A 21,026-nucleotide genomic window follows, 5' to 3' on the forward strand; every position below is an offset into this window, starting at 1 on the left:
CCCCCAGAATAATGCCCACAGAGACAAAAAAGGTAAGTGGTCATCAGCTCTGCAAATCTAGGCTCCAGGAGGTTGAAGCTTCCCCTCATTAAACCCCAACCCAGGTAGGGATTATTCAGGGAAGGAGAGGAGCCTGTACTCTGATGGTAGTTTTTCCCAACCCCAGGGGCTCCCGTGCCACTAGCCCTTTACCCCCTTTCAGAGCTAGATGGGGAGACAAAAAGTGGCACAGATGGAGAGAGGTAAGGAGGAAGAGATGGGAAAGAAGAAAGGGGGAGGCTGGAGAGGAGAAAGATAGGAATGTGGAGAGAAAACAAAGGTGGAGAGAAGTAAAAGTATGAGGGGAGAGAAGAGGAAGGATGGGGGTGTACCAGAGGAAGAGCAGGAAGGGCTTGTAGAAATCACCTCATCTTCAGCCTACGATGAGGAAACTGAGACCTAGGACTAAGGAAACAGCAGGTAGGAGAACCTGGTATCTTGACTCTCAAGCCAGGAACTTTGGAAAACGAGCTGGAGACCAGAAAGGGAACAGGATGAGTGGGGAGGAGGGATGAATAAGGGAGAAAAAGGTCTACTGATTTGGGCCTGGGAACTGAGGCCTCCACCCATTTTACAGACCCTATGACAGTGGTCGCAAACTGGTATTTCCGGGGCCAGCAGGATCTTTGTGTGGCCCATCAAGCTGTGGCGTTTTATTTGGATGCCATCTATAGTGCTTTACACCTTGCCTGCTTCAGGCATTTCTGTTACCTGCTATGCTTCTGTAAGACATCTGAGTTTGTGAACCTCTGCTAGTGAAGGAGACCCACCTCCTTTTGGCCGCTGGGGAGGGACTGGGCTCAAAGATCAGCCTCTTCATTCTTCTCATTTATGCAGGGGATGACCACAGTCATTGGCGTTATGGAGGTGAGACACCCACCCCCTGCACAGACCCAATCTGGGCACCCAGCTCTGCTGATGCCCGCACCCCCCGCCCTCTTCCCCCGTATCCACATCTGCCAGTCCCTGACACCACCCGCTGCCTCTCTCCCTCCACGTCCCTTATTTCTATCTCCCGTCCGGATGCCTCCTGACTCGACCCCATCACTTTTTCTACTCAGCTGCCCTAAAAGTTCCTGACCTTGTCATCAAACTTCCTGTATATACTCTCCCACTCCAGGCGCGCCGCCATGGCCCCAGGTGTCCCCCGCCTGCGCTGGCCGTTTTCAATCCCCGGTAGATATCCGTCCAGAGCTCACCGCGTTTTGCCCAGCCCTGCGACGCCTGGAACTCCTTGGCTTTGAACTCCCGCCACAACCAGAACTGCGCCTGCGCAACAATGGCCACACCGGTGAGGCGGTCTCGGGGCGGAGCCTCGGGGAAGGGGCGGAGGCTATTTGGGGATGAGGGACTGTCCCTGGGAGTTAGGCTCCCTCTCTCCGGAGAGAGGGGCGGGCCCGGCTCACCTGCCTCTCACCACGCAGTGCAGCTGAGTCTGCCTCCCGGGCTGGAGATGGCCCTGGGTCCCGGGCAGGAGTACCGGGCCCTGCAGTTGCATCTGCACTGGGGGGCTGCGGGTCGCCCGGGCTCGGAGCACACGGTTGGCGGTCACCGTTTCCCTGCCGAGGTGAGCGCGCAGCTGTCCGCGGAGGGTCGAAGTGGGGCGCGGGGTAGGGGATCTCGCCCACTCCTACCGTGTCCTCTCCAGATCCATGTGGTTCACCTCAGCACTGCATTTGCCAAAGCTGACGAGGCCTTGGGGCGCCCGGGGGGCTTGGCCGTGCTGGCCGCCTTTCTGCAGGTACCAGCCCTGGACACCCCACACCCCTGCTTCCCCAGCCCTCGGGCTCAGAGTATCTTGCCCCAGAGACCCCACCCCGCACCTGGCTATCATCTTCATTTACTCATTAGTTCTTTCATTAACACCCACTGTGAGCTGGGCCCCAGCAAAAGATTCCGAAACTGTGGATCCTTGTCTCCCCACAGCCAGTGAGGGAGGCTGACAGGATAGACATATACACAGGACGCAGAGTCAACAAGGTAGTCAAGGAAGGCCTCACAGAGGAGGTGAAACTTGAAGCCTTCACTAGTGAGAAAGAAAAGGAGATATTCCATGCAGAGCAAACAGTACATGTAAAGACTCAGAATATGACCCATTCGGGGAATGGCAGATGCAGTAGAATGGACATAAGGAAGAGTCATTTCTCTAATACTCTTATAACCCATAATTTCCCCTTTGTGAAATGCAGTATTGTCTAGAGAAGCGTTTAGTGACCTCTTTGGACCTGTACTGATCAAGAGTACTACACAATGATTAGAGGAGGCTAGTAGGTTGGAGGGATGGTGAGACACCTGTGGATGGTGAAACACCTGTTAGGCTCACTCCCTCCCTGACTCATTAACGCCAGCCTCACAGCACAAAGTTCAGAGAAGCACCTTGGAAATAGCATGTCCTGTCTCCAAAACTCAAACACATGAATTATTAAGGTGAGCTAACATGAATACAAAGGTTATTGGGGTTTTCTGTGGCGGGGACATAGAATGTGTGTGGAGTTAATGATGAGTGAGATTGGAAAAGTAAGTAGAGCCCATCATTGAGAACCTTGTATCCTAGTAAAGTGACCCACCATCCTCCTCTTTCTCCAATTTGCCATTGAAAACTAGTCTGCCTAGTTACGTCAGTTTGCAAAGTAGGGGTATATCGACCTTGAGTAATAATACATGAGATATTGTGTTCCCCCAGCGTTCTCAGAGCTGGGAACTGGGGGAGGACTATGGGAACCCACCTCACCTTCAGGCCTCCAGCCATGACCCTAAATACATGTATGAATCTACCTTGCACTATCATCTCCTAGGAAGGCCCCGAAGAAAACAGCGCCTATGAGCAGTTGCTGTCGCATTTGGGAGAAATCGCCGAGGAAGGTTAGTTTGTTGGTTTGGCCACTACCCTTGATACCCTTGTTCATAAAGAACCGCCCTTGGGGAGCCTCAGGTCTGAGCATGGAGAAGGGCTCCCTCCCACACAGAGGGGTTGAAATGTGAACTGGCCTACTGTGACCTTCATAATAACTATGAAGCCGAACACAGGCAAACAGGCAAAGGCAAACTGCTGGCCACAGTCTTTATGTTTAAAAACCAGACAGAAACTAAGATAAGACAAAAACCAAATAAGACCCAAAAAATTGTGTTTGGAACTTCAGGGGTTGAGTCTGGAGAGCTAAAATTTTTCTGAGAGATGTCTATTACTCCTTCATAAGCATCAGATATTTTAAATTTGTAAATACTTTTGTTGGAAATCTTTCTTTCCTTCTCAGTCACTCTAGGTCATTTTAAATCTCACTTGCCCAACTGGACCTTAAGTTTTGCTAAACTAGAGAGAACTGTGTTTTTTGAGTTTTGTGTCTGTTTTTAAAGTTATAGGTATTGATTTACAAGTTGTTCAACTCATTTTCTCTTTTGATTTACTCTGGGCTTAAATCTGCATTCCAGCGTGTTATCAGAGTGTGCAAAGTAAGAGTGAAGACTCAGAGGGAGGGCCAGGGGAGCAATTCTCTCACTTTGTGCGCCCCAAAGCCTTTTACTTTCTTCTGAGTCATGTCTTGTGCTGAGTTATGGGAAGGGATACACTCAGTGAAGAATTGGTTTCAGGGAGTTGAGTCAGCTTGGCTTCTGGGAGATAAAAATGTATTCCTGTACCCCAAAGCTTTGTTGTGTGTATGGCGGAGGGGTCAATCTATGTGGGACTCCAGCACAGGTCCTCTCCACAGACTCTGAGACTTGGGTCCCAGGACTGGATGTATCTGCATTGCTGCCCTCTGACCTCAGCCGCTACTTCCGATATGAGGGGTCTCTCACCACACCCCCCTGTGCCCAGGGAGTCATCTGGACTGTGTTCAACCAGACAGTAAAGCTGAGTGCTAAGCAGGTGGGGCTGGGGTGTGGTGGTGACATAGGGGATGAGGGGGAAAGGGTTGTAGGTGGAGGTGAGAAAGAGGAGGCATAAAGAGATGAAGTGGCCGTGTGGGGGATGAGGGGGACGTGGACACTGGGTCCCTGAGGTGCTGGCTGTAAGCCTGTGACCCTTTTGCTTCTGTGTCATGAGCCCACCCCCACTGTCTGCTGACCTCCCTAGCTCCACGCCCTCTCTGACTCCCTGTGGGGACCTGATGACTCTCAGCTACAGCTGAACTTCCGAGCTACACAGCCTTTGAATGGGCGAATAATTGAGGCCTCCTTCCCTGCTGGAGTGGACAGCAGCCCTGGGACCGATGAGCCAGGTGCAGCTTTGTCTACTGACGCCATGCCCTCTGCCCCCAGCCACAGGTCCCTCATCCTCCCCATGTGTCCTCATTTGTCTGTCACTGGTGATCACAACCCCTGGCTCTAATGTCTCCTTTTTCTCCTCAGTCCACCTGAATTCCTGTCTCGCTGCTGGTGAGTCTGTGCCCCTCCTCTGGTTCCTGAGGCTGGAGGCATCCCTTGGCACCGTTCAGCCTCAGGGGCTAGTCAGGACCACCACTGCTACCTCTCCATTTCTGCAGAACACACTCCAACCCCAATAGGATAGCGTCAGATCAAGGCAGGGGGGTTCCCCTGTTGCCCCCAGTGCAAGAGTTGGTCAGAACGAAGCTCCAGAAATCTCCTTGCATACTCCTTCCCAAACAACCTCTTTCATTTTGTTTTTAGAGAGGAAAAAAGTGCTTATCTTACCCCTTCTTGTGTAGCCACCCCCATCCCTTTGCTGGCCTCTGCTAGATTCGGAGACGCTGGGGGAAGCTGGAGAACTTGGGGCAGGGGTGGGGGACAGGTGGAAGAGGCTCTGAGGGAACCCTACAGACTCCTCTTCACTCCCTGAGGCAGTCTCTCTCCTCCTCCCTCCAGGAGACATCCTGGCCCTGGTTTTTGGCCTTCTCTTTGCTGTTACCAGCATCGCCTTCCTTGTGCAAATGAGAAGGCAGCAAAGGTATTTTACTAACCCTCTCCCTTAGGCCCAGCCCCTGCTCCCCAAGTGGAGTCCAGAACAGCTTCATGCAAATTGCATGCAAATGAGCTCATCCTTGGTGAGATTTCTGATTAGGGTTCCCTGTTGTGTAGACACCCAAGTGGGACCAAAGGAAGTGTCAGCTACCACCCGGCAGAGGTCACGGAGACTGTTGCCTAGAGGCCTGCAACTTGGAGAATGTGCAGAAATGCTGGCCAGAGGAATCTGAGGGGTAGCTGGAGACTTTGTCCTGCCCATTATACTACTTCCTTTGAAACCTCCAAAGATATTTTTTTTAATAAATATTTCTAATAAAATCTGTGGAAGGCGTATCCTTGTTCCCCAAATCAACAGGCTGGTGTATTCATCTCCTATTGCTGCTGTAACAAATTACCACAAACAGTGGTAATGGAAATTTATTCTCTTAAGAGTTCTAGAGGTCAGATGTTCAAAATGAATCTTATGGGCTAAAGTCAAGGTGTTGGCAGGGCTGGTTCCTTCTGGACACTCCTGAGGAGAGGATATTTTCTTGCCTTTTTCAGCTTCTAGAAGCCAAGCATTCCTTGGCTTGTGGCCCCTTCCTTGCATCACTCCAATCTCTTGCTTCCATTGTCACATCTCCTACAACTGCTTTTAACCTTCTTGCCACCCTATTATAAGGACCCTTGTGATTATGTTGGGCCTACCCAGTTAACCTAGAATAACCTCCCCATCTCAAAATCCTTAGCTTAACTAAAGTCCCCTTCCCATGTAAGGTAACATTTCACAGGATTAGGGTATGGACATCTTTGGTGGGGGGACATGATTCTGCCTCATGTAGATGTTATCAGGAAGCAGGGAGAAACGACCGATATTGTTGGAATGACTGTGTGCGTGGGCAGGCTTGGTCTCTAGGCTTAAAAGCACACTGAGGCTTTTGGGTTTTCACCCTGCTCAAGTAAAACCTATGTAGCTTTGCAGTTTTGCCTTCCAGTCGTGCTGTCCGGCCCAGCCGCTTGCTGGAATGGGGCAGTGCCGCTGACAGCAGCTCCTTTGCTCTGTGGGGAGTAAGGGCCAGATGTTGCCCCAGCCCTGCCAGGCTTCTCTGCTTCACACAGCCTGTTCAAAACCTCTCCTCAGTGAGCCCAGTGCCCCACCCCTCTGGCTCACTCAGGGGTCCTTCCAACTCCACTCTTTCCCTGGGGCATCCTCTCCACCTTCTCCACTTTGGAAAACCACCACCACCATCCCCAACACCCAAGAAAGGCTTAAAGGGCCCCGTGATGCTGGTAACATCAGTTTTATTCGGTGGCAACTATAGCCTGGCTGGGGGCAGGGCCAGCCCTCACAGGTTGTTGAGCTCCAGCAGGGTCTGGTCGAGGGTCTGGTGGATCTCCACGTTCTCCTCCTTGGCACTGGCCAAGGTCTCTGTGAGGGGAAGCAACCCGTGAGGTTGTGGGGGGGAGAAACATGGGGAGGCATGGACAGGGGATGTGACAAATAGACATGGAGTGGGTTGGAGGCACAGGAAGACCCAAACATTCAGGGATCTGAGGACCCTGTGGGTGGGACAAATGGATGGACTGAACAAGGCAGACAGGGATGCCTCACTCAAGGCTGTGGGGCCATAGAGGTGGGATGGGAAGGCCTGAGTCATAAACTAATTTACCCTCCTTCTTTAAAAGGTTGAAGAGAGTTGGAAGCAGGAGGAAAGACAAAGACTGAGCCAGGAAAGGGAGTGTCAGACAGACAGACAGACAGACTTGAGGCAGAAAACAGACCTGCAGCGAAAGCCCCATGGTGCTGCCATCCAGTGTCTTTCCAAACTTCATCCCAGACCATTCACAACCTTCTTGCCCCTCCCCTGCACCTCACCATTCCACTTCCCTTCCAGTCATTCTTTTAGATCCTGGAATCACAGCTTGAATGCTCCAAGGGCAGTGACATGCCTGGGTCTGTAGAAGGGCGTGTGTCTCAGAGGCACCAGAGGGCCCGTGGTTGACTGACGTGGTCATATGTGCGCACATGCAGCAGTAAGAGTCATGCAGAGGGGGTTCCGTTGTGGGCCACAGTGTTTTGTGGGTGAGATTAGTAGAGGAGGGGTAGGTCACAAGATCAGGGGTGCCTGTAGGAGCCAGGGTCTCAGCAGTGAACCAGTGCTCTGTGGGGGTGATGGAAGGGCTCTCTGGAGGGCAGGAAAACAGCGTGGAGACCAAGTTGAGTTTATTAAGCAGCAGAGAGCGGGAGAGGCTGGCGGGTAGAGGGAGGAGTGGATGGATATAGAAGGATGAAGCAAACGCCAGGGTGGGCAGCAGCTGTGACGGGGGCTCTCCTAGGCTGCGTCCAGCCTGGCTGTGCAATGTTGGCAATTTCTGCTCCTCCTGCTTGCCCCCCTCCCCATACAGAGAATGGAAAGGAGAAGAGAGAAGGGGCCACGGGCCACACTGGTGAGAGGCTCAGAGGGAGGTGATGTCGTTGAGTGCGTTGTCCAGCTCCTCGCTGATGGCCTTGTACTTCATCTTCTGTGCATAGACTTCGTCTGGGGGGTCCAGGGGAGGGGGGCCAGGTGGGAGTGTGGGGAGAGGGAATGGAGGGAAAGAGGAACGGAAGGAGAGAGGGTAATGGAAAGAGAGAACAAGAATCAGAGAGAGGTGGACGAAGATGGAGTGAGAGAGACAGGCCAGAAGAACAGGCTGGACAGCTGTCAGGGCCCCCTCCTCCCCTCTCTGTACCCCTATGTCTTTTGCTCTTCTCTGTACCCCAAACTGGTGCTTCTCCCCAGGAGCTCCTGCCTCCCCCAGGGGCCTGGGGGCACAGTGCTTTGCATAAGCAGGAGTGCTTGCTTCAAGGGGTGGGCGCTCAAGCCAGAAAGTTCTAAAGTCCTAAAGCTGGAGACAAAACTGAGGCTTGCCTGAGAAGGCTGGAAGCAAGAGAAGAGGGAGTTACGAAAGTGAAGTAAAAAGGAAAGACAGTTTTAGGCACAACTTTGTCGGTAACAGTGAGAAGTAGCTACAGACTAGCAAATGCCTGGATGTTTGTTTTCACCAAATCTAGCTTCAAAAAGTATTTTCCATTAATGTTATCATGAAACCCTAGATATTAAACCAAATAGCTCTCTATTTAATGAAGAAGGTGCTGCCCTTGGAAACAGAATTGTCTAGATCAGTGCTACTCAGAGTGTGGTGTAAGGACCAGCAGCATCAGCATTACCAGGGAGCTTGTTAGATGCAGATTCAGCCCAAAGTCAGCAGTCATTTCAGAGTAGGACCCAGGAATCTGTGTTTTAAAAACTCTGAGGGGATTTTCCTGCTCGCTCAAGTTCGAGAAGCACTGGAGTTGACGGGGCTATATCTACTTGGATGGGAGGCACAGACCGCCAGAGTCTGTGGAGTCCGAGGTGGTCCAACCCTAATTTACCACTGGCAAGTATCATGGGATGGGAAGATAAGTCATGGGGAGTATGGATCTATTTTAAAAGGTTCAGGGGTACAGAGGAATATCCCTTTTACCTTCCAGGTCATCAATGGTTTTCTCCAACTTTGCAACCGACCTTTCGGCAAACTCCGCTCGGGTCTCAGCCTGGGCATAAAGGCAAGATGGGGAAAATGACAAGAGCTTAGGCCCTCCCAGACACTATCAACTTTCTCTTCCGTCCCTGTCCCCAAATTCCCTGCCACAGGAGGTCTCTGGCAGGTACTGGGGGGCTTGAGGGGGGATTTGGACTGGAAGGACTCTCACCTCCTTTAGCTTCTCCTCCAGCAGTTTGATCTCCTCTTCATATTTATCTTCTTTGGTGGAATACTTTTAGGGACAGACACATGCCATCAGTTCATTGCCTCCACTAGTCCTTCATTTCTCCACGGAGCCCCACAGGCTATTCCTGATTTTGTCTCCATCAAACATCCGGCCCTGCCCTGCCTGGGCCCATCGCCTCCCTCCCCCGAAGGACCCCATCCTCACTGCCCCTCTACCCCCCTCTACCTTGTCCGCTTGGGCTTCCAGGGATTTCAAGTTGTTGGTAACAATTTTCAGCTCCTCCTCTAGGTCCCCACATTTACTGCAGGGGGTGTGTGGCAGGGTGGGGTGTGAGGGCACAGTGGGGGAGACAGAGGAGATGGCACAGTGGGGGAGGGGTGGAGGAGAGAAGAGAAGAGCAAAGTTGTGAGAGTGACAGCAGGCAGAGTTTAGGAGCCCCAGGCCTTGCCCGACCCCTAGCAGGTGAGAGAGAGCAGCCTGAGATGGAGGGGAAGGTGAGCCTAGAGAAGGTGCCATTGCCCAGAAAGGTCCAGAGAGGTGACTACCTCCTCCTCTGAGGCCGTCAGGGACTTGAGGGCCTGGTCCATGGTTCGCAGTTCTTCCTCCAGCTGCCTGGCTCGGCTGGGGGCAGCAGGTAGGGGTCAGAGGCAGGACCTGTCCCTGTGGTCCCACGCCTGGGAAACTGCCTCCCCACTGTGCAGATTGCCCCAGAGCCATGGGCTCAAGCCGAGTTTCACTTGCCACCCTGCGGTGTCCTTACCTCTCAGCCACCTCAGCTCTCTCTTCTGAGCGCTCCAGCTCTCCTTCCAGGATCACTAGCTTCCTGGCCACCTGTGGGGATGGGGAAGAGAGGAGGAGGAGATCCATGGTGAATGACTGAGGGTGTCTGGGACTTGGGAGTGAGAAGGAAGTGGGGCAGGGCTGTCACCTCTTCATATTTGCGGTCTGAATCCTCAGCGATGTGCTTGGCCTCCTTCAGCTGCATCTCCTGCAGCTCCATCTTTTCCTCATCCTTCATAGCTCGGTTTTCGATGACCTTCATTCCTCTGAGAGGCAGGGAGAGGGGTAGGGGTCGGGTTAGGACCAGCAGAGACAAGCTCCCAGCCCCCTCCCCGGCCCACCCTCTGAGGCCCCCTCTGCCCACCTCTCACTCTCATCAGCTGCCTTCTCAGCCTCCTCCAGCTTTTGCAGGGCTGTAGCCAGGCGCTCCTGTGCCCGGTCCAACTCCTCCTCTACCAGCTGAATGCGGCGGTTCAGGGAGGCCACATCTGCCTCGGCCTGTGAGTCAAAGGTCAGAGGTCAGAAAGGCTTTGTCTGCCTTGAGGATCAGAGAGGCTTCAGAGGATGGTTAAGATTCTTGTCAGAACGAACCTAGGCTTCCTGGCCTCCAGACTTTCAACCTATTTTTTTTTCTCCCAAACCAACCATCTTCTGTGCAGACTCTGTGCTCCAGCCCAAAACATGCCCTCCTGGACAAGCTCCACTCCCCTGCTACAGGGCCTCTTCTAGCACGGTGCATAATCTCCAATGGTTATCTGCACACAAATCCCTCCATCCCTCCTGAGAGCCCTCCAACTGCTGGGACCAGGTCTGAGGCAGCCCTGACTCCTCCTCAGCAGAGCCTGACCCAGGCAACGGGTGGGGAAGAATCAGGCCAACCAGACTGCAGTGCTGCTAAAAACCGCCAATCACAGAATCAAGCTGTGTGATGTCACTCGCTGCCAGGCAGACTCCTAGCGGGAGGCTCCGGAGGCAAGCCAGGCCTATTTAGGACACCCTAGGCTGTACCAAGGGGCTCCCTGCCAATGCCCGCGGCAAGTGAGGTCGGTGCGAGGGCAGTGTGAGTGGCAGTTCAGCCACTGATCCTGCAGTACAGAGGCAAAATCATGGTGGTTTTGGAGAACGTGCACAGAAACAGACGATACCTTGAGAAAGAGAGGACAGAGCAAGAAGGGCCCCAATAAAGGGAAATGAGAGAAGTAGCGCAACTTGGTGTTAAGAGCGTCAGCTCTGAGTGACACTGTTGTCTTTGAGCTACTTGTGTGACCTTGGGTAACTTATTTAGTCTCTCTAAGCCTCAGTTTCCTCCTTTTTAAATTGGAGTTGACAATAGCAGTTCCTACTTTGTAGGCTGTTCTGAGATAATGCAGTGCTTCTAATACTGGATTAATAACAGGATCATCTGGGAGGTGTATAAAAAATACCAGGTTCCCTAGCTCCATGCTGGAGCCACTGAACTGAGATCTCCAGGGCAGGGGCTTGGAAATCTTTCCATCTTTTTTTTTTTTAAAGCTTCCAAGGGATTCTGATGATAAGCAATCTTGGGAAATTGTAAAATAATATGCAGAAAGCACTTGAATATGTGCCTGCAGAGTCCACACCCCATAAACATTAGGTTATCCCTTGTCTCGCCCTCAAGGACAAAACACAGAAACCCCGAGATTTAGGATTGGAAAGGAGAAAGGACCAGTGTAGGGGAAGAAGAGAGTGAGAGCGAAGAGATGGGTGGCAGCACTGGGGGTAGAGGGAGAAGCAAGCAGGTCCTGAGTGATAGTGTCGGCAGGGGAAACAACACCATATATAGAAAGTAGTTGCAGCTTATCCTCCAGGTGCTGAAGGCCACCTAGAGTGACAAGAGCCCATCCTGGGCACAGGGCCATATGATTCAGTGTGGAAGGATTCTGGGACAGCACTGGGGTTGCGAAGAATGACTCTGGGGGACACTGGAGGTCTATTCTAGAGAGAGATGAGACTCTGTAAAAGGGAAACTCTTCACGGTAGTGGGGTGACAAATGACTCTGGAGAATCTGGGAAGTTCTGGAGCCCGCATCACAGGAATGACTTTTGCCATTTTCTGCTTCTCAAGTTCTTCCCAGTTACGGATGCTGCCCTCTAACCGCAGGACAGGCAGTGCCGTCCCCACTGCACAAATGAGAAGCAAGAGAGAAAGGAGAAACTGAGGCACCATGTAAGTTAAGTGCTGTGTTCAAGGTCACACAATAAGTTTGGGCACCGTTTCCTATCTTCTACTGGTGCTGCTGCCCTGCTTCCCCAGCTCTGTCCCTGTCTTCCCCTCCTCCCTCCAGCCCCCACCTAGCTCCTTGGGTTTCCAGTCCTTACTCCAGCTGCACTGGGCCTCAGTTATTTATAGAGTGTCAGATGCCCAGGGTCGTCTTCACTAGCAGCTGCAGGTCAGTTCCCTCCCAAGTGCCAGGGCTGGTGAAGAACCAAAACCTAAGGCTGGAGGTCAGAGAAACCAACCTTGGGGCTAGCGGGGGATGGGGAACAAGGATAATGGTCAATACGAACAGTAATGTCATCTCGGATCTCGGATGTTCAGACCGTGCTTATGTGAGTCCCCCCATCCACCCAACCCCAGGCTCATCTTAAACTTAAGCCTGGGTGGAAGGCAAACGGGGAGCACGAGGCCGAGAAAGTACCATGTCCAAAGTCTGATGGCCGTTCGCCTACCTCGGGGGGGAGGGGTTGGGAATGGCAGGAGGTGGAGAAGTCTGGTTAGGGGGTGGGGGGTGGGCAGAGAAATCTCCGAGTGAGCGGAACTTGCCAAGGTGGCTGCCGTGGGCGTTTGTGGCTCTGTCTCTCTGCCCCGTGGCCTGGCATGGTCTCGAGGCCGAGAGCTTAATGAGGGTAAGTGAGGGACCGACAGAACCTGAGCTGGCGCCCCAGTGCATAGCAGGGCCGCTGGAGCCAGAAGTCAAGGCCAGGGAATTTCTAATGGCCCCCCGGGGGTGTAGCTCAAGTCAGGGCCCCTCTTTGAACTCCTCTCCCTCCCCCTGCCCAACAGCGCCTACAGCCACAACCCGTACCCCGAAAAGGTAGCTGCAGGCTCCTCTCCATGTTCAGCTGTGGGATTAGTTGAGATGGATGGTAAATTCTTGTACCACCCACCCCCACGGTGACTCATTGCTTGGTCACTGTACACGCTAAGAGCTGGAACCAAACGGAATTACAACGCTGTGTCCTCTGGGGGAAGTGGGAAGTGGTTTTGATTTACCCACTGTCTTGGATTATTTGTGCCAGCTTTTGCCCTAGCCTGGGTTCCTGCGAGGAAACGGTTTCTGTCCTGGTGCTGAAGGTCCCCTCCATCCCCATGTCTGGGACCCCGCCCAGTGCACTAACTCTCCCACCATCCCCCAGGTCCACACTCACATCGGTGGCTTTCTTCTCAGCCTGCTCCAGTTTCTCCTGGGCATCCTTCACTGATTCGGAATACTTTTCCACCTCGTCCTCCGTCCCTTTCAGCTTCTTCTGGAGGGCCTGCTGCTCCTCCTCCAGCTGGGAGAGAAAAGCCTCAGTCAGCCAGGCCCAGGCCCAGGAAGGAGGCAGGGGTGCGTGTGAGGGGGTACTAAGAGATATGTAGAGGCTGTCAGGGAGGAAGAGGGATAGCAGAGGAGGGACAGTGCAGCCAGGGGTGTTGTAGGGAACTGGCAGGAGGGGAGAGAGAGCTTCCAACCCCAAGGAGCAAGGGCCATCATGGCTCTGCAAGGGCAGGAGTGGAAAGGGGGAGACCAGGGCTCCCCAGGCTATGGTGGGTGTGATGAAGCGTGCCTCTGGCTAGGGCCCTGGGGGGTACCGTGAAGGCCCAGCAGCCCTCACACTGGACAGTAGAGAGCCTTGGACAGCGGGCCAGAGGCTGGGGGGCAGCGGGCAGGGCCTACCCCACCCGCATCGTGGGGTGGCGGCGGGGGATGCGCCGGGGGTTGCGCCGGGCCTGGGGTCCCCACCTGCTTGCAGCGGTCCTCAGCTTGCTTCTTGTCGGCCTCGGCCTGCTCAGCACGGTCGATGGCATTCTCCTTGTCCAGCTTTAGCATCTGCATCTTCTTCTTGATGGCGTCCATGGTTGCGGTGGGAGACCGGCCGGCCGGCGGGCTGTGTGGTGGACCGGGCTGACTGGGCTGGCTGCGCGAAGTGGTCGCACGGGTGGCGGACGAGGAGGACCAACCGGGACTGGGATGTCCCAGCCGCGCGGGCGCCTAAAAGGCGGGGAGGGACCGGGCGGAGCCGGGGGCCAGGACCCTCCCCCACCGCAGCCCAAACCTTGTAGGGGCAGAAGCGCTGCAGGGTCGGGGGGCGCGGCCACCCCCTGCGCCCACCCCCTCGGGACCGCCCCCTCAGGGCTCCGCCTCTCCCCCTCCCTTCCCCCCCTCCCACACCCCCCTCCCCCGGCCGTCTGAAGGGAAAGTAGATGGAGAGTCTGTCGAAAGAAAACACCGTAGCGTTGCAGAGGGGAGGGGACCCTGGGGCTGGGGGCTCCGCGCTTCTTCTGAGTGACAGCCCGGCCCAGTGGCAGCTGCGGCTGGGGGCCCTGGGGCTATTTCGGGGTTTGAGCTCACGGCAGCTGCCCGGGCGCAAGGACCGGAGTGTCCCCCACCTCAGCTGCAGCAGCCGCTGCACTTAATTTAGAAGTTTCCTGTAAATCCCCTAGGATTAAATGTCTCTTGGAAGGCGGGGCTCCTCCTCCTTTCGAGTGCCTCAGTTTACCCCGAGTCCCAGACTCTGGGTTTGCGTTACCGACGTGGCAGTGATAGCGGAGAGTCTCTCCAGGGACTTGGGGAAACTGAGTCAGGAGGGGAGCCCAGAGCCCCGGTCGCAGTGCGGGGCGAGGCCCGGCTGGCTGCCCCCGAGGGCGGGCCTGACCTCTCTTCCCCCTTCCAGCCCCTGCCTCTGGAGCCAGGGCCCCTCCTCCATGGTCGCCGGGCCTCGGAACCCAGCTCCGTGCCCCGCCTGCCCCACCCCCACGTGCCCCGCATATTTTCCACGTGGCTTCTGCCCGGCAGGACGCGGTGCGCTCCCCTCCCCCGTCTCCATCCCCTCCCAGGACGCGTCCCTCTGCGTCCCTTCCTTGCCCCACTCCGGGCTCCACCGGCCCCACCGCCCCTCCACTCACCCCCACCCACCCCCGCTCTCGCCTAACCTCCCCGTGCGCCCTCCCTTCTCCTCCCCTTCTCCCGGCGGACTCTCCTCTCTTCCCTTGTGAGCCAGCTTTACGCTGAAATTTCTTTTCTGCCCTTTTTTGGGATGTTTTCCGTGGGGAGGCGGGGCCGGGCTGGGGCGAGGAAGGCAGGGGCGAGGGTAAGAGTTACTGAGCTGCTGGGCGTCAGGAGCTGGGGGTGTGGTGTCCCCTCGGACCGAGGCCACCAGAAAGAGCTCCGGGAGCCGGGGCCTCGGGTCGGGAAATCAGAGGCACGGGCGCCAGGCTGTTTTCGATTTTCTGGGGGTGGGGTGGGGGGAGAGGAAGTGGAGAGCTGCCTTGGAAGGGGGGAAAGGGGAGACCAGGCGGAGGAAGCCTTGCTCCCCAGGGGCAGAGGGGCGGGAGGCCTGGCTTTTGCTGGTGGGGCGGGAACCCTGGGAACCCTGGGTCCCGGGCCCGGGCGAGATGGGGGCGGGGAGGGAGGGGGTTCTGAAATGTATTTAGATCTGCTTAGGCGACTGCTGCTACACATGGAACAAAACTGATCTCGCGGTGTTCACTCCGTCTCCTTGTTTCCCCAAACTCTTGAGAGTGTTACTTCCGTCCACCCTGTAGCCAGTGCCAGACCCCTGGCGGGTAATCAAGAGCTCCCCCGTCCCTCACTTCCCACATCCACTTAATCCTGTATGTTCTACTTCCTACATATGAGGTTCCTCCTCAGAAGTCTCTGGGGTTGCCTTGGGCAGCTCCTTATATTACCTCCTGCCTGGGTCTGTTGTGGTCTTACTCCTGGTTCCCCAGCTCTCCTCGACATTGTTACACAAAACTCTTTTTTTAAAGTTGGTGCAAGTAGGACCCTAAAATCCTCCGAAACCCCTCCCTTCGCCCTCCCTCTTTTAATGGGAAAAATCCACATCTCTTAATATGGTATATAAGGCCCTTTGTTTTGGCTCCTGCCCACTTCTCTAGCTCTACCTCCTTTCATTTCCAACCTCACCCCCAGTACACAGACTTGTACTTCTGTGCAGCATTCATACTGAGCTAAGTGCAGGACCTGGAAATCACCATACTTTTCTTGAAGCTTCCACCTTTTATGCATTCTGTCCTCTCTCCCTAAAATGCTCTTCCCTTGGCTGATTCCTGATGGCTGTAAAGACCAAGTGGCAGCTTTTCTGGGAAGCCTTCCCTAGCCACTTGTCCCGACCACCCTTTCCACCTAATAGGTGCATGTTTTTGGTGAAGGCTCCTAACTGACATTCTCATAGTCCCTGTTATAACTGTCCTTGTACCTGTTTGCCTCCTTCACCGATCTCCAGAACAGGGACTGTCTTTTTCAATTCTGAATCCCCAGTGTAGCATAGCATCAGACATAGAGTTGGCACTTGGTAAACATTTGCCGGGTGAATTTTTTGTGCACCAGGTTCAGAATTCACAAAGATACTATGTGGATCTAGGGGAACTCATGGTCTAGTGGGCCAATTCTCAAACTTTTTCATCTTAGAACCCCCATACACTCTTAAAAATTGAGAGTGGCGTTTGAAGATCCAAAAAGCTTTTGTTGGAGTGGGTCATACCTATCAATACTTACCATATTAAAATGGAAACTAAGAAAAAATTTCAATATTTATTAATTCATTAAAAGTAACAGAAACAAACCCATTACACATTACCATGTTAACATACTTTTAATGAAAAATAACTATATTCACCTCCCCAAATTAGTGAGAGCATGGCAGTTATTTTACATTTTTGCAAATCTCTTTAACATCTGGCTTAATAGAGGACAACTGGATTCTCAAAACCTACTTGAGCTTTCTATCTGTTGCTATGTGTTGGTTGTTTAAAGTACTGTATAGGAAGAGAATCTAGTCTCACACAGATACGTAGTTGGAAAAGAGAACAGTATATAGCTGACCCTTGAGCAAGACAGGGGTCTGTGAAGTTGAAAATCCATAACTTAACCCTCTGTATGCTCGGTTCCTCCGTATTCATGATTCTGCAACCCTGGATTCAACCAACCGCAGAGCACATAGCACTGTAATAAACTAGTCCACATATAAGTGGACTAGTGCCGTTCAAACCCATGTTGTTCGAGGGTCATTGGTATTTGTAGCCTTTCTGGGTGATCCTGGATATTCTTCTTTGATGCTACATCAACACTTGACAGATGGTATGCTCTTAAGGGTTAGTTGCAATGAGGAACCTGAAACCATATAAATAACCTTTTTGTGCAATGTTTCATTGTAACCAATTAGTCTGTATTGCACTTTGGTTGGATCTTTTACCCAGGGATAATTTTGTAACATCAAGCATTGGTCATTTGGAAAATGATTCACTGAGCTATGCAGATGTTTCGAATGTCAATACATTTCATTATATGTTATTAAAAAAATCATGATGGTTTCAACAGAAAAGTTAAGTGTGGGGAAGCTGTAAAGCTCATGGCAGAAACAAGTTTTCTAAAATTCTAGTTTTCACTTGAAAGCTTGAATTGTATCATTGGCAACAAGTACCGTCAGGTTTTTCCCTGAAGTGACACACTCTGGTTTTTTGTTTTGTTTTGTTTTTTTGTTTTTCGAGAAAAGATCTGCCAGATACGCAAGTCTGATAACCATGGTTTGTCTGTCAGTCATACCTGCAGGTAAATGTGGTGCTCCATGAAAAAAGCAGCTAGTTCAGCTCACAACTCAAAGAATTGTCTAGGTGCTTTCCTTGAGACACCACCATACTTCGGTGTGCAGTAGAAGTGCTCTATGCATACTTCTCAGTTCATCACACAGAATATTGAAAAGACTTGTTATTAAAGGACTAAGATTTAATAAAATTAATATTTTTTTACTGCCTCATCAAGGACATTCTTAAGTAAGAAGCCAGCACTTATTTCTTAAATTGCTAGTGCATGGTGGTGAAGACTACAATGACTATTTGTAGTACAGTTTGGGCTACTGCCTTGATTTGTACTAAGGCAGTTTATCCACCAACGTTCTTGCACCATCAGTGCAAATGTTGACACTGTGAAAAAGGAAAATAATGTCTTAGTATTATTATGAAAATAATCTTGACATTATGGACCCCTGAAAGGGTCTTGGGAACCTCTAGGGGCCGGAGGGCCAACCACATTTTAAGAACTGCTGGTCTAATGGGTATTCAAGTCTCTCCCCAGAAGGCTCCCTGAGGCATCACTAGTGAGAGGTACGTGATTGGTCACAGTTCCTGAGGATATGGCAGGGAAGTGGTAGCAGGAGTCAGCAGCTGTCCTGGGCTCATAGCTGGAGGAGTTCAAACAGTCTGAACTACCACTTGTTGGGGAAGTTGTAAAAGGGATTTGATCTCTAAGGTCCTCAACGATGCTAGGACATTGAATCCGGGGTTAGGGGGCCACAGCAGTACGTACTGCAGTTGCCAGTCTGCGTCAGAGAGGTGATAATACAGCTCTGTTTTCCAGTGCTTAGCATGGGCATGGCTTAGTAAATATTGAATGAATTAATCACAGGCGACAGGAGTGATGGTAGGAAGTTGGCACCTCCCCTAATGGGCAGCCCTGGGGAGGACAAACTCATTCTGTCTACTTTAAACTTACTCTAATGGGACAAGAGTAGAAGATGTCATGGCTTCAAGGAGGAGACAGGAGGTGACAAGAGTAGCAGCAGATGGGCGGTAATTGTGTTCTATTTGGAGGGAGAAGCAAGGAAATAAACAACAAACTGGGCAGCAGGGCTGGTTAAAGAATCATGCATGAAAATAGCGAAAGATCTGAGAGGACTGCCAGGTGGTCCAGGCAGCGTGGGCAGCGTGGGCGGATGTGGAAGGAAGCGGAAGCACGCAGCACCCACCTCCCTGACCGCTTCCCTCCACGCAACCTACAGGTTAGCAGGGCAGCTGAAACAGGGCTGCCAGCACCTGCCTGGCCACTAGGGGAGCTCTGGTCTCCTCTGATTATGCGGCCTCACACTTGGGTCCGGCTTTTTCAGTTACTTTTCTTCTAGCGCTATTCTAGGCCCGTGCAGCGGCAAGGCCTGGGAGGGCCTGGAAGTGCCCAACCCAGTCAACAGTTGAGCCTACCTGAGGCAGCCTCAGGTTGGAATTTTTTTGCTTGTTAACTGCCTCAACCAAATCTGTGGCCACAGTTCTTAAGCCCAGACACTTGTATCCATAGGCTTACTGTTTCCGGCAAAGCTGCTTTTTGAAAATTCGGATTTGGCTAGGGACTGGATTTGTTCACATACTCTGAGCAGCGATGAAGCACAGTCTCCCTTGCAGCCACAAAGAGCAGCGGCAGCTGCTGTCTCTCTCAGCAACAGAAGAATGACACCTGGTGAGGCGCGGGCGCTGGCCAGTGAGCTAGGGGACAACAGGAGTGCGATTCCTCGGGGACAGCTTCCTGACGAGGATGACTTCAGGGATCTGGGTGCAAGCAGGAGGAAGGGGCCTCGGGGCAGACTGCTGGTCTGCCCCCACTCCATTTCTGAGCCAGATCAAGTGGGTACAGAACTGAATCCCACTCTCTGCCCTGCCCTGGCGGAACCTCCTCATGAAGCCAGGCAGAGGCTGCAGGCAGAATCACCTTTATTGGAGCATGACCTGTTGGGGGCTTGCACCCTCACGGCCCCCACAGGTAGCTGGGGGTGGGGCTCGCCAGTATCAAAAAGGAGGAGAAGAGCGGAGGCTGTGGGGACTGGCTGGAAGCTGCCGATGGGGTGCAGCGGGCTGGGGCCCTGGCAGGTTCGGACTGAGGTACAGCAGCGTTAATAATACTCTCGGAGCGTTAATACTCTGGGGAGGGGCAGGCACTTAGGGGGCCCTAGGGCATGAAGGCACTTGGATCCGGGAAGGGACAGGGGATGTGCAGTGGGACTGGGCAGGGCCAGGCCCGGGGTTTGGCAGGCACTTCGGGCAGTGCTGGGGTGGCAGGCTGGGCCCGACAGCCCAGAAGGCTTTGGTGGTGGCAGGCACAGTCTCTGGGCTGGGTCTGCGTCAAACAGAAGTGGCCGCCCTAGTGTTCATCTCGAAGCTCTGAAGGCAGGAACTTGTACTGCTGTTGCCGGATCTGTGCCAGCTTCTTCCGCGCCTCTTCCAGCTCTCGCTCCTTCCGAAGCATCTCTTCCTGGGCGGCAATGATCTGAGGGATGGAGATCAGGGACTCAGGTCAGTGCGTATGTGTGGTAGGGTTTAGGCTAGTTGAGACCGGCACGGGCGTTGGGACCGCCCTGCTGACAGTGTCCCTCAGAGTGTCTGGGACAGAGCTTACCTGGGCAATGCCCCCGACCATCTTCTCCTTCACCACCACTGTCTCGTTCTCCTGCTCTTCAAAGGCTGCAGCCTTCTGTGCCGCCTTCACCAGGTTATCTGAGGCTCGTTTCACTGCGTTGCCGGCAGCCTGGGTAGAGAGAAGGCAGCATGAGTTGAGAACTCAGGTAGGGTCCCAGCTGAGAGAGTCCCTCAACTCCCTCACAGAAAGCATGGCTTGGGGGTGACAGTTTAAAGCAGCACAGCTCAAGGAACAATGGGATGGGTCAGGGTTCCTCACCTGAAGCCGTTTCATTGCCTCAGAGTCCTGGTCTGCCTTGACCTTGCAGGCCACAAGGAGCTGGGCTGTGGAGGCAGCAACCTGCTTGGCTGATGAGATGAGCTTCTCCTGGCTGGCGTGGCCTTGGACAGCTGCATTGGCTGCCTCACACAGATTGTTGGTGGCTGCAGCCACCATCCGGGCCTGAAACAGGGAGATTAGATTACAATATGCCTCTTGCCCTGGTCCATCCCCTCTCCAGCCTTCTCAAGTCTCTGAAGCTCAGAGGGATGTAGGGGGAGTTATACACTCACGGCAGAAATGAGGCCCTGGGACCACTGCCCGTCATCCAGTGCATTGGCTGGAATGGCGCCCACCTGTGGACAAGGGCGGGAGCCTGCTTAGACCTGTGCTCTCCGCAGGTCCTAAGAGCCTCCCGGCTACAATGCAGGCAGGTGTGGACGGCAAAGCTGCTGCTGTCCCCCTTTCTGCTGGCTATCCGAGTCCTTACCTTCCCTTGGGCCACCAGTTCCCTCTGGGCAGCTGATGCAGCCTTCACCAGGGCACTGGTGGCTGCTGCGATGGACTTGGCAGCTTCTAGTATCTGTTCCTCGAAGTTCAAGGACTCGTCCGCCTCCTGCAAAGAACAGACGAAGGTTGCAGAGAGAGACGGAAAGTAAGAGGGGGCTGAAGGTGCAGATGTTCTGAGGGTAGGGAAGAGGGAGGGAGCAGGACTGACCTTGGGTTTGGCCCGGGGCTTCAGCTGCTCCAGCTTTTTGGCTGCAGCCTCAATGGCAGCCGCAGCTCCCAGGAGCTCATTCTCAGCAATGACTGTGGGGTCCTCTGGGTCCACCCATTCTGTTCCTGGTGGGACGAAGTGGGAAAGGAAGAGG

The 21,026-nt window shown here is 53.5% G+C and overlaps 3 protein-coding genes across 5 annotated transcripts; 1 reads left to right on the forward strand and 2 right to left on the reverse strand.

Moving 5' to 3' along the window:
- Position 1: 1 nt before the first annotated feature.
- CA9 (carbonic anhydrase 9) lies at positions 2-6,148 on the forward strand (the record flags this gene model as incomplete). Its single annotated transcript, XM_028494304.2, has 11 exons — positions 2-32; positions 877-906; positions 1,160-1,330; positions 1,464-1,606; positions 1,688-1,780; positions 2,835-2,901; positions 3,747-3,904; positions 4,112-4,256; positions 4,387-4,413; positions 4,861-4,942; positions 5,074-6,148. Coding segments are annotated over 11 exons (1,014 nt in total), but the record flags the coding sequence as incomplete, so codon positions are not given.
- Positions 6,149-6,223: 75 nt separating this feature from the next.
- TPM2 (tropomyosin 2) lies at positions 6,224-13,747 on the reverse strand. 3 transcript variants are annotated; one of them, XM_007108553.4, is made up of 9 exons: positions 13,441-13,745; positions 12,866-12,991; positions 9,840-9,973; positions 9,624-9,741; positions 9,456-9,526; positions 8,921-8,996; positions 8,678-8,740; positions 8,449-8,518; positions 6,224-6,367 (listed from the first exon to the last, which is right to left on the reverse strand). In XM_007108553.4, exons 1-9 carry the CDS (start codon positions 13,552-13,554, stop codon positions 6,285-6,287), a joined length of 855 nt encoding a protein of 284 aa, XP_007108615.1. In that variant the 5' UTR covers positions 13,555-13,745; the 3' UTR covers positions 6,224-6,284. The 3 variants fall into 3 exon arrangements, with proteins under 3 accessions (XP_007108615.1, XP_007108612.1, XP_007108614.1); XM_007108550.4 differs by lacking the exons at positions 6,224-6,367; positions 8,921-8,996 and adding exons at positions 7,146-7,478; positions 9,241-9,316 and having other exon boundaries at positions 13,441-13,747; XM_007108552.4 differs by lacking the exon at positions 6,224-6,367 and adding an exon at positions 7,291-7,478 and having other exon boundaries at positions 13,441-13,742.
- A 5,432-nt stretch (positions 13,748-19,179) lies between these two features.
- LOC114483959 (talin-1) lies at positions 19,180-21,016 on the reverse strand (the record flags this gene model as incomplete). Its single annotated transcript, XM_028494305.2, has 6 exons — positions 19,180-19,746; positions 19,876-20,004; positions 20,155-20,337; positions 20,448-20,510; positions 20,645-20,770; positions 20,873-21,016. Coding segments are annotated over 6 exons (771 nt in total), but the record flags the coding sequence as incomplete, so codon positions are not given.
- Positions 21,017-21,026: the final 10 nt, after the last annotated feature.

Source organism: Physeter macrocephalus, chromosome 9, assembly GCF_002837175.3.
Source record: "Physeter macrocephalus isolate SW-GA chromosome 9, ASM283717v5, whole genome shotgun sequence".
Classification (NCBI taxonomy): Eukaryota; Metazoa; Chordata; class Mammalia; order Artiodactyla; family Physeteridae; genus Physeter; species Physeter macrocephalus.